At 46.0% G+C, this 21,231-nt stretch overlaps 1 protein-coding gene across 1 annotated transcript in view; it reads left to right on the top strand.

Annotated features, from left to right (window-relative positions):
- Nucleotides 1-21,231, top strand: part of LOC147701248 (suppressor of tumorigenicity 14 protein homolog) — a 134,217-nt gene that overhangs the window by 98,710 nt on the left and 14,276 nt on the right. Inside the window, exons 12-14 of the mRNA XM_086929994.1 lie at nt 103-207; nt 4,513-4,620; nt 13,502-13,615. Of these exons, the coding sequence (XP_086786120.1) occupies nt 103-207; nt 4,513-4,620; nt 13,502-13,615 (327 nt within the window). The remainder of the gene's footprint in view (nt 1-102; nt 208-4,512; nt 4,621-13,501; nt 13,616-21,231) is intronic.

Here is a 21,231-nt window from a genome sequence, read left to right as displayed (position 1 = left end):
CTCTATAGTACCAATGTGGTATATATGAACTTTGATGAAAGTTTACCAGAAATATATATTGACCTTTTATTAACTTTCTTCTATCCCATTTTTTCAACACAGCCTGCCCGAATAAATTTGCCTGCGGCAATGGGCTATGCATCTCTCAGTCCCTGAAGTGCGATGGTTGGAACGACTGTGGAGATTTGAGTGACGAGAAAAACTGCGGTAATACCATCTGGGTGCTTAGCCATATCTGCCATGGGGGGCTTTATCCATGGCATTGCATGAACAAGTTTGCCAAGTTCAGAAAACCACTGTAGATTAATCTCTTCTGAAAGTCATTTACTCAGCACCTTCTTAATGACCTTGTATCTTTAGAACATCACTGCTGACTCGCCTTTACAAAGTGACTTGTCTTCCAGCTCCTAGCCTTTCCTCCTGCCCTTGTTTTTACGTGAATTAGGGCTGTTGTGGCAATACATATCCCATATAAATATATAATCAAAAAATCTGCTCATTGCTGTATCGAGTGAAGGGATACGGCTGCTACTAACACATGGACTCAGCACCTCCGGGTGATCAGCAAGTGGTCCGCAGTTGTAGTGTCTGCAGATGGTACAGCGGGGACAAGAGGAGGCCAAGATGTGTTCTGTGGTCATAGCAAATTCTGCACTGTCCGTGTGCAGGGATTGTTTTTTCCTTTGCAAACCTCCACGCTAAAACTTTCTTTGAACTGATGTATCCCACAATTCCAAATCCCAAAAGGCATTTGTTTTCAACTACATACCCATGAGTGAAACGTGGGCTCCCACTTCAGGTGGTGTCTCGTCTTAACCTTCTATAAAATGTGCGTCCTCTTCAGATCCACCCCCTCCCCCACCCGCACGACATTGTGGTTGCACAGGAAGTGGACGGTTCAAAGGGCTACAGAAATGTGGACAACTCTCAGAATCCGTTCTGAACCCCCTCTCAACAGTGCAAGACTCTGACTGGCGGGCTAGAGTTTAAAGGTGAAGTTCCACCCACTGTATTTTTGGAGAATTGCATTTGCCACAATACAAAATACCAGAATTCCTTTATTTTTAATGGGTCTTCTGTCACATTTTTCCAATTTGAACAGCTGAAAATTAGCACATAGCTACCACGGTTAATCTTTGCTATTTACACATTTCAAGTCGAGTGGCTTGGCCTACTTTGTTTCTTTCTGTTGCAGTATGGTAAGAGTGCCCCACATAAAGTAACAAAGTAACACATTATACCACCTAATTGTATCCGCGTGGGTGAAATGTGCTGGATTGCAAGCGCCAACTGATAGCTCTTAAAGTTGGAAAAGGAAAACTTGACACAAGTTATGTGAGATAAAAATAAAATGGCAATGATTCTGGAATTATAAACTGAGCTCCATTAAGTGCTGTTTGTGGATTTTCCCCTTTAACTATCAATACAGGGGGCAGTTTCTTGGAGATGCCGCTACGAGTGTCCAAGGACCACGAGGTTTGAAAGCGCAGTTTAAGAATGCAATTTTTTCTATTTGATTTTTTCACGGAGGTCTGTGTTTGGATTCCTAGTGTCAGTGCATCTATCTCTGAGAATCGTTTAACAAGAGTTCTGTGGTACGCAGACTACAAAAACTGTTCATTTTAGGTAGCATCTAGGACTGTGGAAAGGTGTGAATGGCAATTCTTTCTTAGGTAAATTTAAATTCCCTGACGTAGGATGTCCCATGGGCGGGACGTTCTGTGCCACTGAATCCTGAACCTTTGCCAGTGCAGGAAAGCTGAGTGGGGAGGAGAAGACATTGGGAGGGGGTTAGCGGGGACCAGAACCACATAAGATTTTGAGGACAAGGGACTGAAGGCTCCGGTCAGGAGACGGTTCATAAAATAGAGGGCCCCCTGAAATGGCAGCTCAAGGTGGGGGGGCGAGGGGGGTAGAGGGTAGGGGGAACAGTGCAGTCTTTACACATGGACATGATGGGCAGTTGCCTGGGGAGGTCCGCACGGTTCGTGGGTGGGTAGGCGGGCTGGTTTTTGGCAGTGGCCGCGAACAGCATAAAAAAAGCTAATAAATAAAACTTACCTTGCTGCCGCTGCCGATTCCCACATCTTCTTTCCTGCTCGCCTGTGTCTGACTCCAGGTCAGAACAGGAAGTAGGCTCCCACCTCTTAGCCAATCATAATGCTCCAATGGAGCATTGATTGGTCTGAGCGCCGTGACACAGCACTAAGCCAGGAGCTGGAGGGGTGGGCATGTTCTCCATGCAGGCTGCAATGCAACCTGCATGGAGAACAGGGGAGTGCGCTTGACTGTTTTGGGCGGGCCAAGCACCTGTCACTAAACACTCAGGAGTGGGCAAACCACTCCTTCCCTGCCCTGTTCTGTAAGCAGAGCAGCCCCACCCACCTGCCAGCAAAAGATTTCTTAAATTGTAATAACTAAAAGTTATTACTGTTTTATGTTTTCGCTTCACCCACTGCCAGAAAGCAGTGGGGTGATGCTCCTCTGCCATGGCGCAGGAGGCCGCCACTGGCCTGGGGGGCCCCACAGCCATAGCGGCCCTTTACAGACCAAAATTTGACACTCCTTTTCCGTTAAACATTTTTTTCCTGTGAGTGGTTGTGTAGGCAGGTTCCAGGGCACTGTTTTGCCAGGGGCCTACAATGTGGTTGTAGGCCCCCCTGCAAAGGGTCAGAGGGGCGTCGGTACATTTGAGATTTTTTTGCTAGGTTTACAGATTTTCGATTTTCTCTTGATCTGATTCACCAAAACTTGAGTTGGAAATTACAATATTATTTTTTCTTACTGACATAGAGTTCAATAACTCCTTATAAGCTACTGTCCAGTTTCTTAGTCAAGAACAACTGATTGACTAAATCTCTAGCTCTCTGGCCAGAAAAAGGGAACCAAACTGTACTACCCCTTTTGTGGTGATGCTGATACCTATTTGCATATGGGTAGTTCCAGCCTCTAACCGTGTAGACCTACAAACAAATGATGGAATAGTCCCGGCCAAACAGCTGTGTGTTCAAATGGATTCAAGCTTTTATATTCTGGACTTTTCGTCTATATAAAGAAAGTTGTTCAACATGTCTGAAACCTGGGTAAGGAAGCTGAGCTCATTTTGTCACTGGGACTCTTGCTACATCTCACAGATGTGGCCTAATAAGAGTAACACTTGGTATTGCATGCATTCTGTTGAGATTTGTCTGTAATGGCACAGAGGAGCTAATAAACTTTCAACTCTGTGCTCAAACTGCCTGACCCTAACATGGCGGCTACATGTACAGGCGCTCTGATGGGAGCAGGAGTACAGGCTGCCAACTGTGATTTAGTGCATGTATTTGTGTCTGTGCTTGATGATGTCAGGCCTTTAGCAACTGTATGGACTCTTGGACAGCATGAATGGTGTGATTCGAAGAATTAGCTGGAATCAATCTTGTCTGGTTAGTTCAACTGTCTGCCATCCTCACATGCACCATGGAATGGCCCAAGGGATATGGTACTCGCAGCAGTCAACCTACTACTTTAGTGATTATAGCCCCACATTATTGTTCTACCTTTTCTTCTCCTAACCGCCCACCTTTCCTTGTGCTGCATGCTTGGAAATGGATACCTATATGTACGCTAAGTCAGGGGAAGTTGAGACGTGTGTGTCTAAGATTACGGGACGGGATGCCTTGTATATCGGCCTCCCTGGCAACCTCCTGAAGAGGTTGCAGGTGATTATGAATGATGCTGCTAGGCTTATCTTTAGGGTGCCCAGACGAACACAGGCATCACCCCTCCTTAAACAACTGCATTGGCTTCCCGTTGGACAGAGAGCAAAATTGAAAGGCCCCTGTATCACGCACAAAGCCATCTATGGCCAAGCCCCTAGTTACATCAAGGGCCGTCTAGCCAACTGCACCCCTACTAGGGTTTTACGGTCCTCCGAGGCCAACTTTTCGACCTGCCCACGATTTAACATGTCATTGAAAGGAGGAAGAGCCTTCTCCTCATCTATTCCCCACATTTGGAACAACTTGCCGGAGAACTTACGTAAGGAACATGCCCTCTTACCGTTTAGGAAGAAATTAAAAACAGTTCTTTTTGTAGAGGCATGGGGCGCAATCGGAGTCCGTTCTTGTGAAGGCTAGATCTTTGTTTCTGTTAGCGCTTAGAGACCTGCAGGTGATAATGTGCTTATAAATAAAAATTAACATAACTACGCAGGCATGAGAGTGCAGGGCTGCAACAAGGGCAGAGGCACAAATGATGGGGTCATTCTACTCTTTTTGTGCTTAGGCACTTATTTCAGTAATACCCTAAAATGAATTGGATATCCACATGATAGATAAAGGTATCTGACCAACTAAGAACACGTCCCAAAGTGATACTGTAACTGTACTCAAAATGAATCTGGTGTTACTTTTTAATGATTTTTGCTCCAACCAGTACCCAAATATTTGTGGCTCACTTATCAAAAACATTTTATGTATACAGGCAACTTTTAGAAACTCGCCATCTGACCTTTGTTCACTTTACCAACAGTGTGTGATGCTGCCCAGTTCCGTTGTGACAACGGCCTCTGCAAGACGAAGATGTGGGTCTGTGACCACGTCAATGACTGCGGTGATAACAGCGATGAACGAAACTGCAGTAAGTGACCAATACTGTGAGATCCATTTCCCTCGGCTGTGGGACACTAGTATAATTGGGGGATCTGCCATGAACCCTGTTAGTGACTTCCTTATTGAGATTTCCAGATGTGCTGCACCTCATCCCTTGGCTAGGAGTGAGAAACTGGTCTGTAAGTGGCCTCCATGAGAGAGGCCCATAAATCCTCAATAAAACTACATCCCAGAACATTCTCGGACCACTGGTCTTCATGAACGACTGGTCTGCCATGGAGCAGAGACACTTGGGAAACAATGGCTTCAAGTCTGGAGGGACAGTGATCCTTACACTTGGACTATTGGACAGTATCCTACTAAAGGGAAACGTGGGGCAGTAAGTGCTGACTGTGAGTCCTGTAGAGGTGGAATGCAGTGTGATGAGAGATGTTGTGAACCGACCACATGAGCTGTGGGTTGCGAAAGGGAGCCGGTGTATTCGATATGGGACAATGTCTGTGAACAGGCCATAAACTAAAAGCTATGGCCTATTATGGCAAGGGAAACTGAATGAATGGGAGGGAGGGAAGAATGAGCGCATTAGTGGACAGCTGCAATGATGAGATGCAATTTAAGTCCAAGATACTCACAACTAGGTTCAGAAATGATCAATATGGAGGTCTTAAACAAAAAGTGAGCACAGCGAAGATGAAGTGAATAACTGTACTTCAGTGATGGGGAATGTGGAATAGGATCACAAAGCGGAGGAAGGCAACTAAGACTAGATGGGTTTAAGGAGCGTCAGAGGAATAGGACTGAAACCGGAGATTGGGAAAAACACAGTTGCTAGAGTGAATCCAAGAAATGGTGAAGCCTCACCGTGGAGCTCATGAGGAGAGGTGGAGGTTACCGATCAAGTACCCCACCCCGCCAGTTCAAAAGAAGGAAGTTCAATAATCTAATGAATGCCATTTTGCTGCAATTTCCGCTTCCCTCAAATTGTTGTCAACCTTATCAAAACCGTAGCATTGTATTATTTTGGACCCCGACTAACTTCCGATGGCTAAATTCAAGGTCCTGGAAGAAAGCGAAAGGGCAAAAGATGCGAGCACAGAGTTGGGAAGCAGAATGAGGTGGAAATGGGAGCAACTGGCTGAGGACGAGTGATAAAATGGAATAATTCAGAAACAGATGTACAAACCATTTTTGCAGTTGCTGGCACTCTGAATCCCTTTTTAGAGTTAGTTTTAACAACTCCAGTAGAATTGTAGCAGGATACAGACTTATTTGTAAAAGCCATGTTGTGGGCTTCCCTCCTAAATACTGAATTCCGTGGTTTGCAACTGTAACTCCGGATGCAAACCATTGAAGAGTTAACTCAGTTTAGGTTGGGGTGGTAAACCAGTCACACTAGCGAAGTAGTCCCCTTTGACCTCTGCCCTTTGTGAATATGGAAAAAAGTTTCAGGGAGAGCAGGCAGTGCTACATCAGAAAAAAAGCAGTTTTAAAAGGCAGACCAGATTTTTTTTTATTTTTTTTAAAGAAAGATAAACTGCTTGCTTTTAAAAGCAAAAATGTCTTTATTGAGATGTAATCACAGACATGGTGTCTGCGGATCCCTGGAGGCCACCATCCCCTTGTGGGCACCAGACGAAGTGAGTTGCAGTTTGTGGCCAATCTCATGAATATCAATGAGGAAGTTTAGATCATGCCCCACTCACATTTGGAAACCTGGGAACTAACCGATTAGTACATAGGTCAGTTTGTAAAATTCTTCACTGGTTGCAAAAATACTGGTCATAAATTGCAATCGGTGCATTAGTACATCTGGTCTGTAAATACTTTTTGGACTGCCACTTGATTTAAAACCATGCCAGCCAATGGGACTGGATTACAGTCCAGGGGGCAATCAGTTAGCTACACTTCTCCTGTGTACAGGTCTGAAAGTGGATTTGTGCTGTCAGTTTTGCAGCGTGAATCTTTCTGTATTCACTTTGCTGTGCATTATTCAGCGGTCTAGTGGTTGGGTCCGGAATCATAGTCTTTTCTTTCTTTTTTTTTGTTTTTTTTTTTCCGTAGCCCAGTGGGCGTCGATGTCTCACCTTTTTGGTGTACTTCCTGTGACGTCGGCACGCTTCCTGCAAAAGCTCGCCCCTTTAGGCGCCATCTTCAGATTCTTTTTTCCGCCGTTGGGTCTGGATCGTCACCGAGAGGCTCCAGAGTTTTTGGGAGAAACGAAGAGGAAAAAGGCGAAACTTTCACAGAAAAGATTGGAGAAGACACCGAAGAACAAGATCACCAAGCCGGGACGACTAAGAAGGAGGAGAATTTCAAGATCTTCGATGTCCAACGGAGAATGAGCACACAGGGGGGGCCCCTGATGCAGGAATGAACAAAACTCCCTTTAAATTCTGCCGTAACTGCCACCACAAATGCGCGCAGAAGGACCAGCACCTGGTCTGCAACCTCTGCTTACCGGTCGACCACGAGAGCAAGGATTGCAACGCCTGCTCCGCCTTCACCCCGAAGACACTCCGGGTTAGAGAGAGACAGAGGAGAGTCAACTACAACATGCAAGGCAAAGGCCAACCTCCGTCACTTCGGGACCTGGGCCTGTCCAGCGACTAAGAGGACAACATCGCCGAGGGACCAATAAGAAGGCATCTAAAGAGGTAGGAGAGACTTCAACCGCAAACCCCCGACGGCTCTCGAAAGCCCGATCAGGACTCTCGAAAAACAGAGTCTAAGTCCTCGAAGGGAGCACTGGCGCCGAAAACCTCAACAGCCGCAGTTGCTTTCAAGGACAAACAGCCCAGCGGATCCTTTTGAAAAGGACTCCCAGGCAGCAAAGACCGGCGAAAAGCCAAGGTCGTCGAAGCACGTCCCCGATGAGGACCGCTCGACTTCGAAGGAGAAGGACCCAAAGGTCGCTTCGATGTCAACGACTAAGTCTAAGAGATCGGCCGAAACGCTCGACGCGGAGCATGCCGCCAAGATGGAGAGAAAAAAAGATAAGGCTTGAGGCCGAAATGGAGAACATCCTGCAAAGGAAGAAAGAGTTAGACGAGAAAATGAAAAGGTTCACGATTCCGTCGAAGGCGCTGATGACGATAGTCGAAATAGTAGAGGAAGAGGAGTTCGACACAGAAGGGCCACCAAAAACTCCCGAACCCCAGGAACACCTCGATGAAGAGGGCCTATACTATGAGGAAGAAGGCGACGATGACCAGCGAACTACTTTCGGCTCGGCATCCTCGATGACACAAAACCTGGAATGGCAGGACATCGACTCTGATAATCCAGAAGAAACCGTGGAGACTTTTCCTTCGTGGCCTTCGCCACCGGATGGCATTGGGGCCTATAACCTGGTCATCAAGACGCGGCAGCAGCCTATGGAGTTAAATTGGAGGAGGAAAAGCCAAAGGCATGTTTCCTTTTGGAGACCCTGCTCCCCACTCAAACAAAGAGTCAGTTCCTCCCCATGCTTCCGAGTGTTATGGACCAAGGGAGGGAGGCATTCAAGGACCTGGCAACCTGCAGGTCTGTGACACCTAGGACTGAGAAAAAATACAAACACTCTTCTCAGGATCCTCTTACATCCAGGGATCCATCACAGCGGACTCCATTATTGCGGCAACAGCCAGAAAGAGGGCAAACGTCCCAACAACATCAGGCCCACCACCAGACAAGGAAAGTAGGAGAATGGACCTGACTGGCAGAAAAATAGAGAGAAATGCAGCAGTACACTGGTGCATTGCAAACTCAAATGCCCTAATGAACAGACACCAGTACCCGCATTCGGACGAGATGGGGCAACTGCTCGTGCACCTCCCAGAGGAATACCAGCGAAGAGCATCACACCTGGTGGAAGAGGGGAAAAATATAGCAAATGCTTGCCTGAAAACAGCCTGGGATGGGGCTAACACATCCAGCAGACTTATGATGATAGGAATCACAGAAAGAAGGCAGGCCTGGCTTAGGATCTCGGGCTTCAAGCCAGAAGTGCAAAACAACATTCTAAGCACTCCCTTCAATGGAGAGACACTGTTCGGGACACCGGTGGATGAAAAACTCACCCAGCTCAAGAAAGAAAATGAAATGGCAAGGTCCATGGGGGCCTTACAATTCAGAGGGATGAGAAGGGGTACCCCGACATGGAGACCAAAAGGAAGGGGAGGAAACCAGCCGGGAACGTCACACCTGACATTCCAGCAAGCGCACCAGGGCGACAACCAATCCCAGCAGGGGCAGAAAAAGCAAACCTGGCAGTACCAGCCTCTGGGCCAGTCCTTTTGCGGGAGGCCGAATGGACGAGGGCAGACCAGAAGAGGGGGCCAACAGCCCACCTTGAAGTGACTCGGTCACGCAAAGCATGCCCACCCACACGACCCTTCCGAGGGTGGAGCACAACAAGACCAACAAAGGGGAGTTACACGACCCAACATCGACGAACATGTGACACCAGTAGGAGGCAGACTAAGACACTTCTTCCAGCAGAGGAAGAAGATAACTACAGACAAATGGATACTCCACATCATACAGTTTGGATGCTGCATAGAGCTGGAAAAGAAACCACTAAGCAGAAAACCGAAAAGGAAGGCACATTCAGGAGAAAAAAATAGCGCCACTCCTAGAGGAATCACAAGAACTCCTCCGCAAGGAGGCCATCGAACCAGTTCCATTCAGAGAAAGGAACAAGTTTACTCAAACTATTTCCTAGTTCCAAAGTGGACGAAACGCTAATACCCATCTTGGACCTAAGGTTCCTAAACAAATGCATAAAGACACAAAAGTTCAAAATGACATCCCTCCTTGAGGTCATTCCTCAAATAAGGGACGGAGACGTCATGTCCACCATAGGCCTCAAAGATGCCTACCTGCACATCCCCATGAACAGGCAGCACAAACATCTACTAAGATTTACTATCAAGAAAGAACACTACCACGCAGTGCAGGAGGAGATTACATGGTGGAACAAGGAAAACATAACAAGGGGGAAGCCCTTAACACCACCAAGCCCAACGGTGACCATCACCACAGACGCAACCCAGATGGACTAGGGAGCACACATGAACAAACTCAAAGTGAGGGGTCTGTGGACTCCAGCGGATGCGGTCAGACACATCAACACCTAGAACTGAAGACTGTGTTCCTTGCCCTGAAGGCATTCCAGAAAAAACTGTACAACCAGAGAGTGTTGATACAAACAGACAACACGACAACGGTTTTCTACATCAACAAACAGGAAGGAACGCAATCCAACCTAGCTCAGGAAATATGGAGATGTGCCATCCCACTCAATATAGACCTGCTAGCCATACACCTACCAGGGAAGGACAATGTGGAAGCAGACTGGCTCAGCAGGCAGACGTCAGCACCCCACGAGTGGGAGCTCCATGCACAGGAAACGCAAAGGCTATTCAGGAGGTGGGGAACGCCAACAATAGACCTATTTGCAACACACCAGAATGCAAAATGCCGACACTTCACATCCAGGCAACCAGAGGAGCGATCACAGGGGAATTCCCTATGGATTAGCTGGTCAAAAATATTTGCCTACGCTTTTCCCCCGATACCACTGATATACTAAACACGTGCAGAACCAGCAACATGACAATGATCCTGGTGGCACCCCAGTGGGCCAGGCAGACCTGGTACTCACAGATATTGGAAATGGCACAGGGTGCATCCCACAAGTTCGGGAATAGGAAGGACTTGCTCTCCATGCAAAACGGAGAAGTACTACACCCAGAGCCAGAGAGCCTCAGCCTAGCAGCATGGCTCCTGAAGACATAGTTTGCACACCTAAAGTTACCTGAGAGCACCCTGCGGGTGCTACGAGAGGCAAGGAGACCTACCACACGAAGGTGCTATGTGGCAAAATGGAAGAGGTTCACACAATGGTGCAGCAAGAAGAAGCTACACAAGATGACAAGGGAATCAACAGTGTTAAGATATCTCACGCACCTGCTGAAAACAAAACTAAGTTCATCCTCGCTAAGAGTACACCTAGCAGCGATAGTAGCCTGCACAAGAGGAGAAACAGGGAAGAGCTTCTTTACATCACAGATAGTAAAGAGATTCCTGGAAGGGGCAAAGAGGATCGCACCACCAAAGAGCATGCCGCCACCGGCATGGAATAATAATTTAGTCCTAACAGAGCTCATGAAAGCACCCTTTGAACCCATTCATAAGGCCACCCTACAAATGCTAACAATGAAAACCGCCTTCTTGGTGGCAATCGCCTCGCTGCGCAGGGTGAGCGAACTACAGGCGCGAACGCTACAAGAACCCTACATTCAAATACACAATGATGGGGTGGTAATGAAAACTGACCCACACTTTATGCCAAAGGTAATGTCAAGGTTCCACATCAACCAGACAGTACAAATACCAAGCTTCTTTCAGAAACCAGCAACAAGCACAGAGAGGGCACTGCACACTCTGGACGCTAGAAGAGCAGAAATGCACTACATAGAACTAAAGAGAACAGGAAAACAAAGCAGTTCTTTGTGTCCTTCACAAGCAGTTTCCTGGGTAGACCAGTAACAAAGGGAACCACCGCACAATGGATCGCACAAACAATACAATTCTGCCACAGACAGGCAGGCCAAGAACCAGCAGAAGGGGCACGAGCCCACTCTACCAAGAACAAGAAAAAAGGAGCAACAATAGCCTTCCTGGCTAGCACACCCATTCTAGACATATGCCTGGCGGCAACATTGGCTTCAGTGCACACGTTCACTAAGCACTACTGCATGGATCTGCAAATGAACAAAGAAGCACAAGTAGGACAGAAGGTGCTTCAACATATATTCAACAACCAACGCTCCGCTTCCACCCAGCAGCCAAAAACATAACAAACCGCTACAAAGTCTATGCACTGCATAGTGAATTCCGAAAGATTCACGCTGCAAAACAAATAGTTTCTTACCTGTTGGTGTAGTTTTGCAGCTTGAAGATCTTTCTGGATTCACTAGCGAACCCACCCACCTCCACCAGAAAGATGAGGCAGGAGAACAAGGTGGAAATACAAGGTCAATATGGAAGGAGACACCTTAAAGGACAAAGCGGAAAAATCACTTGCTGAATAAGGGAATAGAGAACATGGCCAGAGGATTCAAAACAGAACACAAAACAAGAAAAATAGAATCTGAAGGTGGTGCCTAAAGGTGGGAGCTTCCGCAGGAAGCGTGCCAACATCACAGGAAGTACACCAAAATGTGGGACGTCGACACCCACCTGGGCTACGGATAAAAGGAAAGAAAAGACTACGATTCCAGACCCAACCACTAGACCGCGGAATAATGCACAGCATAGTGAATCCATGATAGTCCACCTCGAGCTAACTCCTTTAACCTGGCTATGCTGGTAGGCAGGTCTCTGTTTTACATTGATAAGTGGAGTTTACTTGATATTGGCTCTACATAAAGGAATCTGGAATACGAAGAACACGTGTGAAATAGCGGCCCAGTCTGTGGCATAAATATGTAACTTCTCTATTAGCCAGTGATTGTCTGCTGCTTGTGAAGAGAAATGGACAGGAGGGTAGAGGAGGGATCCAACCTTTTGAAAAAGAGTTGGTACCACCTGTCTCTTTAGGAGAATAATTAGAGATGCCCTTAGATCGTGGGAAGCACTGCAGCACTCCTTTCATTAAGCAGGGCTGAAACCATTTACAGGAGTTCGACTACACAGTCTAGATGGAGCAAAGTAAATGGATGTAGTAGGTACTAAATTTGTGGTTTTGATTGTCACCGGCATTCATTTTGGGACCCAGGACCTCCTTGCCACTGTTGGACTTTAACCCAGACCAAGAAGGAGAAATGCAGAAAAGGGAGCTACGGGGAGGAAGAGAAATATAGAAATTGTTGACAAGAGAGAAAACCGAGATGGGAAAGAACATGCAAAAGTGTGGAGAAAGACCAGAATTGTAGGGTGGTGGAAGAAAGGGGCACAAGGTTGAATCGAAGCCTGACTGGCTTGGTGTTCGGCAATTTCTGCGTTCAATAGTCCGGGTAGTAGGCTGCTAAGTCAAACTTGACTAAATTAAGGATTAGCTGTTGTGCAGGGCACCATATATTGTCATTCCATCATATTTGGACTTTCTGTAGTGCCAGTGCACATTTATAGCTTAGAGCAGGGTCAAGGTAAGGTGAAGTCCTGGAAAAGGGTTTGGGATGTTACACATGGTAAGAGTTTGCAATGTCTGATTAGGTTAGATGCTTTTTCACAGTTTCCCTTATGTACAACAAAACATGCTAATCAAGAGGGTAGTGCATCCCTCGTTGGTGGAAGACATTTACTCCTCTTGTAGGTTTGAATTGGCACCGACCATGCCCTATTGAAATTTTTAAGTACATTCTGCCACTGTCTCAGGCAGATGACCTTGGATAAGCAGTTGATGAGGAAGGGATGCAACATCCCCTGAAGCTTTAATAATCTAACAAAGTAATGAAACCTTGAATCCTATTACACTTGTTATGTTAGCAACACTTGTTATAGCTCAGCAAATCATCCCAAGAGGAATATCTCAGAGCTAAACTGGAAACAGACAATCTATACAGAAAGCGGGAATGTTAAGTGATTGTTCAGATGTGACTGTGTATGTATGTGGGTTATGATGTATCTTGAGTTTACATTTTCATTTGAGATTGGGAGGCAGAGCTTATTTTACTCTGAGCCCAGGGTGTGGGTCCAAACTGGAGACGTGGTGTACCCAGCTTCTTGATCAAGGTGTGAGTGCCCAATCTGCTAACATTATGTTGCTATCCCAGAAACAACTGGAAGGATGAAGCAATAGCCTGCTTAGAAGATCAGCCGGCTTCCACTGATTACCCCAGTCATGGTGTGCATCAGTGGTAAACTGTACTTTGTGACTGATTCAGTTTCTGATGCCCTCTCTGCCTTTCTTCTCCCTGGTACAGTGTGCGACTCGGACCAGTGGAAGTGCACCAGTGGATCGTGCATCGCCAGAGTTAAACGGTGTGATGGCGTCTTCGACTGCGATGATAAAAGTGACGAGGACTTGTGCAAGAACAGTATGTACTATTTCAGGGGTTGAACAGTAACTTGTGTAAGGGGGAGGTTGAATGTTAAATAAGGTCAAGGGGGAACATTTTTGAATACTTCATTTTGAAAATGAAACACGCCCATAATTAGAAGTTCCGGGGATATGTGGGAAAATTGTTATTTCCTGGAATGATAGATGGCTAAAAAAATATAGGTGATATTGGGTAGAGTCTGCTACATGTTGCCTCGCATGGCATGCTTAGGTCTTTGTTGCCTGGTATGTGACTGATTGTGACCCATTCACAGACACTCTCTTAGAGGTGCCAGTCAATGGGAGGGGAGCCACTTCACCTCTGTGAGGACAAATGTCTGGTAAAGTTGTTGAGATTTTGTTAGAATATAACACTTGAATGGAAGTTTCAGCTAGAAAAAAAAAATTATATTTATTATTTTTTTTAATGGAATGAATGTTCAGCCTCTTTGTGAGCAAGCAGCCTATCTGCAGGTTTGCATAACAATATTCTTAAGTAAGGATTACCATATAAACTAACTGGTATGTGTCATTTCAGTCGTGATGGTGCAAATGATGTGCATCTGGGCACTCTGCTGGGTAGTTCCAGCCAATCTGTACTCCAAGCAGCAGTGGCCGGTGCAGGTAAACGCAGTGAGGCGCTGCGGGGGTTAGGGGAGGGAGAATGTCATCAGATGACGGAATAGGAGTTATTTATTGAATTCGCCCTATTTAGTCGTCTGTTGACCTCCTCCCCCTACAGTGCTTACCTGCACCAGCCGCTGCTGCCAGCGATGATTACCACCCAGTGGTATGCCACTCTCTTCCTTCCTCGGTCTGAATTATTATGATCAGATCACCCAGTCCTCTTCATGGTGACATGCTGGTTCTGGAAAAGTTGGTTGTCTTGTTCCCTCTGACTTTAGAACCATTCAAAATCTGGTGCTAAGGACCAAGCACAATCCATGCACTTTTCTGCACGGTTTCCTCCACCTGCCTATCCTTTGTATTACAGCTCACTGAATCATGTGCTCATACGATTACCACCTTCTAGATCGGGGTCCTGGAGGGCCGGATCATGCCACATTTTTAAGATCACCATTTATCTAAATGGGGAAATGCTAAAAATCAGGCATGGATTCGGCCCTCCAGGACCGACTTTGGAGAAACCTGTTCTAGATCACTACAGGTTATACCATTACTTTCAAAGAAGTGTCCGCTACGCCTCATAGTCTGCAAGGCACATACCGCCATCCATGCTGCACATATGACTGAAAAACTCTTGATGTCTAGATGCCTCCGGTTAAGGGCAGATAGCTATGGTCCATCTCAATTACATCAGGTGCAATCTTTACAAAATCAACTTTATCTGCAGATTTGATTCTTCCTCTCCCTTCTCACCCATGCAGCTTTCCCTTATTTCTTCCTCACCTGTGCAGATTTGTCATACCTTGGATCTCGTTACTCACAGGAATTCACTTGCTATCTATCTATTCACCAATTCTTAAAAATATTTAACCTTGCCTTTCCCGGTAGCCTGGTGTCCCTCCTTTGTCTATTTTTTTTATATTTTTTCTTCTTTTTCACTTTTGTTTTCTTTAGTTGCTGCTATGTCTGCTTGGCAGCGTATATTTACAATGGTTGGATTGTTTTGAAGATTGTCGGTTCTAGCGGTAGTCCCAACAATGCCCACACCCCTTGGGAGATATGTTGTTTCTTTTCAATATGAGATTTGCAGGAGCACAAAGGATCGACCTTTCCTTTGTACAGCAACAAGTGACAAAATAAAAAAGCTCAATTTGTGTGCATCTTAGGTGTATCCTCTGGCAATCATAGTCTTAATGAATTGTTGTATGACAGAAATTCATTTTCATCTTTCAAGTGCATCGGATCCCCAAGGAGCTGATACACAAATTAAGTTTCTGGAGTATGTATTTTCTGGTTCCTACCAGGCAGCCCACAAGGTTTTGATCTTCAGACAGCCTGAAGCTTATAGGTGAGAACCCTTTGTTTGAGTTGGCAGTGGTCCTATTGTAGCCAATTGTGTAAAGATACTAAGTTTGGCTACCCAGTTCCACCAATCATCTTTTTGACAGCCTTCAGATCACTGAGGTAACCAAGCCAGCACCCAGATACTAGTTTAAGCAAAGTGCATTTTACAGATGTAGTTCATCAACCAGCCAGAAATCAGTGCTTCAGGAGCCGGTTCGGTTATTTATATTTTAGAACTCTCGTTTCCCAGGCCCATGCATGAGTTATGTCGCAGATTATCTCGGTGGCGGTGGAGCGGAAGGGTGGGAGACGGACGCACTGAGTTCTGCCGGAGAGGAAGGATGTGGTCCAGTCCAGGGCCTTCTCTTGGATCCTGGCGCTGTGTAGGCGTGTTTGTAGTGTGCGGTGGCAGACCGTGTCGAAGGCAGCTGACAGGTCCAGGAGGATGAGGGCTGCTGTTTCCCCATTGTTGAGCAGGGTCCTGATGTCTGTGGCGGCGATGACGGCTGTTTCGGTTGCTGCGGAAACCGGACTGGGATGGGTTCAGGATGTTGTTGTCCTCGAGGTAGGGGGTCAGTTGTTTGTTTGACGATATTCTCTGTAACCTGCACCGAGAACAGGAGCAGGGAGATGGGATGGAAGTTCTTGAGGTCCTTGGGTCCGCCTTGGGCTTCTTGAGTAAGGCGTTGATCTCAGCATGCTTCCAGCTCTCCGGGAAGTTTGCTGTCTTGAAGGAAATGTTGATAGCTTTCCGGAGATGGGGAGCAATGATTGTGCTGGCTTTGTTGAAGACGTGGTGTGGGCATGGGTCAGACGAGGTTCCTGAATGGACTGAGTTTATTATCTTTATGGTGTCATCGTCGTTGATGTTGGAACAGGCGATCAGGTGGTCGCAGGGGTGGAGGTCTCGGTGGTTGGCGGGGGAGTCATGGCGTTGAAGCTGTTGTGGATGTCGGTGATCTTGCGGTGGAAGAAGGTGGCAAGTGAGTCATACAGGTGCTGCGAATGGGGGATGTCGTTGGTGTTGGAGCTGGGGTTGGAGAGTTCCTTCACGATGCTGAAGAGCTCTTTGCTGTTGTGTGCGTTATCCAGGCAGTCCTTGAAAGCGGTCCTCTTGGCTGTGTATTTGTCTGGTGATCGTTCGCGGAGCCAGTTATTCTCCAATGTCCAGCATGTACGCTTGGAGGCCTAGAAGTCTTCAGTGAACCAGGTGGCTTTCTTGCTGGTGTGGCTGTTGAAGGATGTCTTGAGCGGAGTGAGAGTGTTGGCGCAGTCATCGATCCACTGTCGGAGGTTGAGGGCGGCGGTGTTGGGTTCGGTGGGGTCAGCTGGTGGGGTCTGGGAGAGGGTGGTGACTAGCTGCTCTTCGGTGACTTTGCCCCAGCAGCGACGAGGCATCTGTTGGGTGCGGTGGTGTGTGGTGGGCTTCCTGAAGGTGAAATGGATGCATCGGTGGTCGGTCCAGTGGGGTTCGGTGGTGTGGTTGAAGGAGACGTGGGGGATTGCAGAGAAGATGGGGTCAAGTGTGTGACCGGCGGCATGGGTGGGTGTTGTCACAAGCAGTCTGAGTCAGAGGTTGGCGAGGTTGTCGATCAGGGTGGCTGAGTTGACGCCTTTGTTGTTCTCGAGGTGGAAGTTCAGGTTCTTGAGGAGGATGTTGTCTGTGGAGGCGAGAGTGTGGATGCTGATGAGGTCGGCGATTGAGTCGCTGAACTGTGGTCTGGGTCCAGGGGGTCTGTAGGTGAGGGTTCCTCTGAGGGTGGTGTTGGGGTCGATGTGGATCTGGAACTGCAGGTGTTCGGCGGTGCTGAGGGTGTCGTTTGTGTTGGTTGAGACTCTGAGGGTTTTCTTGTGGACAATGGCAATTCCACCTCACACTCCGTTGGTGCGGTCTCTGTGGGAGATCTTGTAGCCTTCAGGGATGGCTATGGCGATGTCTAGCTGCTGGATTTTGACTCTGAAAGTACAATGAAGCCGCCTAACCAGGCCCCAGTGCGCTTTCCCTTAAGATAATGAATGCGAATTGGCAAGGACTTTAACCCCCTTATAAGCACCTACTAAGTGGTACCCAGGGTATGGGATTTAAAGCTGTCACCAGGGCCTGAAGCACTAATTGTACCATTATGAGTGAACTAAGTAAACCGATGACAGCAGGCCTGCCATTGCAGACTGCAGGAGCAGTGCAAATTCCTCAATTTTAACTTTGGCCTCCACATGAGTGGCAGGGTCATTGCACTTTTGTTAATATGCCAGTCGTTCCGAAGGAAGACCTCCTTAGCCCAGGAGGCGGGCAGCATCATATTAAAGGTGTAGATATATAAGTGCAAGCTTATATGTCCCTATAGTAGACTCTTTCTATTAAGGGCTACTGTAAGTTATCAGCGGGACATAGGATAACATGGGCTGGCACCTGGGCATCCCGAAGGTTGGCAGGTCCATTACGGTATTGCTGGCATAGGTCATGATTGATATCAAACAACTTGTCTCATCACCCCGGCGATGATTCTCATGCCAGAGTCTATGTGACATGTACCTAGGTGGCTACCTCGTAGACTCTCTACGTGGGTGCGCCAGCCTTTACTAGCTCTGGCTGGCAGCCTGCAGCTGCTACCACCACGACAGAAATCTGACTCCCTGCTAAGAGGTGTGAACACTCCCAGGAATCAGGAACAAAGGCCTTGAGTGGAAGGGTCAAGACCGATTTGCATATGGTGAGGTCAAATCTGCGGTGCTATGGTGAGCAAAGGAATGATGAACTAAACCTAAATCTCTCTACTGGGGTTGAGTGGTTGAAAAGTGCCAGCACTCCGTCCATCATCTTGTTGTGTTTGTTATTCTCTTTTCCACACTTCCAGGACTGAGCAAAGGATTTATTATTGTTAATCCAAGGGGCATCTTTGGGGTATTGTGACAGTATTGTTTAGTGAAGCATAACTATCCTCACTGCATAATACTCCACTTTCCTACACAGTCGTTTGTGATCCTTTATAACAACCAGCGCTGTAAGTCCCACAATGCAAAGCATAAACCTGGAATGGAGGACCTACTCGTGCTTGGACCACATGGCCACTTGACAGCTCTGGTATTTATTCTGTGTATTTTGCTTTTGTTATGGCCTCAGATATCCTATCTGGTTAGCTACCTTGTCTCTCTCGGCTTGAGGATCTCCTCACAAACTGGAGCCTGCTCTTTATAAGCTTTAGAAGGCATGTCCGGTTACATGACTTCTTAGTTGAAAACATTTAATTTGATTTTTATTAGGTGTGGCTGTATGTGTAGCCAAGGTGCTTACATGCTAACCAGATTATTTTGTTTGTGAATTGTCTGCCATATGAAGTTCGTATGTTGACATTTGAGGATTCTTTATTTTATACTGAAGTTGATGTTCCTAAATCTTACTGATTTAAAGAGATTTGTTTGTGAGACATTTGTGTGAGGGAATGGAATCTGGTCATATTGCTGAATATTCTCTCTAAAGCACAATGATGTTGATTGTTTCTGTTCAAAATCACAAAATGTTATGTTATCTAGTGTGTCTCATATCGGAAGGATTCGCAACCTCTGCGGTACATCAATGCAAAACTTTTCTTGCCTTTCTTCCTTGCTTTGAGCAAGAAAACAGTACAATGTCATCTCCTACTGTGCAAGATGATTCAGGAATTAAAAGGTCTTTGCCCTCTGATCCCTTTCTGAAAATTGATTTACCCTCTACCAGCAGGCCTTTGCTAGCCCTGCACTGCCCCAAGGAAGCACTATAGGACCACATTGCCCCAGCCAAAGATTTTAGAATCCAATCTGAATCTGCCCCTTGTTGCACACTACTTTTAAACACTTGAAGCAAAATGGCTGTAGGGGCAAGGTCATATAGCTCAAACATTGTAAACGTACATACCACGACCCTTACATTAAACATCTTCTGTCATTTAATGTGAACACTAATATGTAATTTGACATTTTTTAGGATCCAGCCACAGCCCTGTCAGTTTGGTCTAGTCACTGGAGCAACATACAGACTTAAATTCCGCACATGTTCCACTTTTAAATATTAAGCAGCCTACCTTTTGGACAACAAGCTGTACTTGGGTGCAATTTATTAATATTTAAAAAGAAGGGGTTTCTGCCTGGCAAAAATGTTATTTTGACAGGTTTCAAAGCAGGGTTTTAGGCTGCTGCTGTCAGGCTAGACATGGCAGGCCTAAAGTCATGTTTTACAGGACAACCGCGTGGATGGCACCGGAAGTACTCGCAAGCAAGAACTCCACAGCCCCTTGGTGATTTTCCCAAACCATCTACTAAAGGCGTATAAGCAAGTTAAATACGTAAATCGCGATAAGCCAATTTAACTATGTTTAGCCATGTTTAAAGGCGAGCACAGACACTTTATTCCTGTTTAGAACTGGTATAGTGCACAGAATTAAAAAACACAAACCTCAAAAACACGGTCCAGAAGAGTAAAATCAATCTGGGATGACCATGCAGAGAAGATGGATGTTTTACAAGAATGTAATAGGTAATTTCATTTTTACTTGAAAAAATATATAATCTAACACAGATTAAGAAGCATATACATGCAAGAAAAAGGAACATTCCCGAATGTCTAGGTTACTAATCCTCCATTTATTATCTAAGACTTTGTGTCAAAATACTTCTAAAAAGTTTTATTAAGAACAAATCTAGCTTAATTTCCTTTCTAAAATTGGATAAAAAATGTGATTACAATCAACTACTAAAAAAAATTTAACATACGTAAACCATTTACTATTAATACAAAACTGTAAATCAGTATTGTTTGGACTGTAAATATTAAAAATAGTTACATCTATTTGATTAAACATTAAATTAGCTGAGCACCATCTACCATTAGCATCTTTATGCTTTGTAACAGAGGTAACTTATAAAGTTTTGTTAAATAAATTAACAGTAACTTTATTTTTCCTTAATTCCTGGAGAATCAAAAACTTCAAATCCTGTAGCTTCTGAGCTTAGTAGCTTCTGCATTTGAGAGATACATTTTTACAGGCCTGCAATACCAAATTTAATTCTGGTTAAATGACTGAGGCATAAGTTAATGGGATAGGCAAAAGCCTTAAAATTAGAGGCAATTAGCTGTCACATTATAACAGAATAAAACAAGTAAATACATCTTGCTCTTTGAACCAAACGTAGGACTGAATAATGCCTTAACAGAAGAATCGATAGAAGAGATCGTAAAGGGAGAATATAAAAGTGAAAATGAAATGAAATGAAATGAATGAAACTTATATAGCGCACGACTTACCCTGGGGCATCTCCTCGCTTGCTTAGGGAACCCGTCCTGTTATTCCCCTGTGAGATAACCCTGGCAGGGTATCCACAAGGTGAAAGCCAGGCATCCCACCGCGAGGGGCCGTTGTGGAGATTAAGCAAGCTATTGCCCAGAGTCGCAGAGTGTGAACCCGTGAGTCGAGAAGGCACCGGAGCGAGAATTATCGAGTCCGTGGAATTTTTGAGCCCAAGACCCGCCGATGCGGGCAATTGAACCCTGGTCCCGGGCCGAACTCAAGCTCCAGGTCTGCCGCCTCGAACCCCTGAGCCACACTTCTCCAAATGGAAGTCCTAAAACAGTAAATAGACTGTTAAACCCAGTCATGTTTGGTATGAAAC

This window comes from Lissotriton vulgaris, chromosome 7 (genome assembly GCF_964263255.1).
Source record: "Lissotriton vulgaris chromosome 7, aLisVul1.2, whole genome shotgun sequence".
Lineage (NCBI taxonomy): Eukaryota > Metazoa > Chordata > Amphibia > Caudata > Salamandridae > Lissotriton > Lissotriton vulgaris.
The sequence above is the reverse complement of the archived record's forward strand: the minus strand, read 5'-3'. Positions and strand labels throughout refer to the sequence as shown.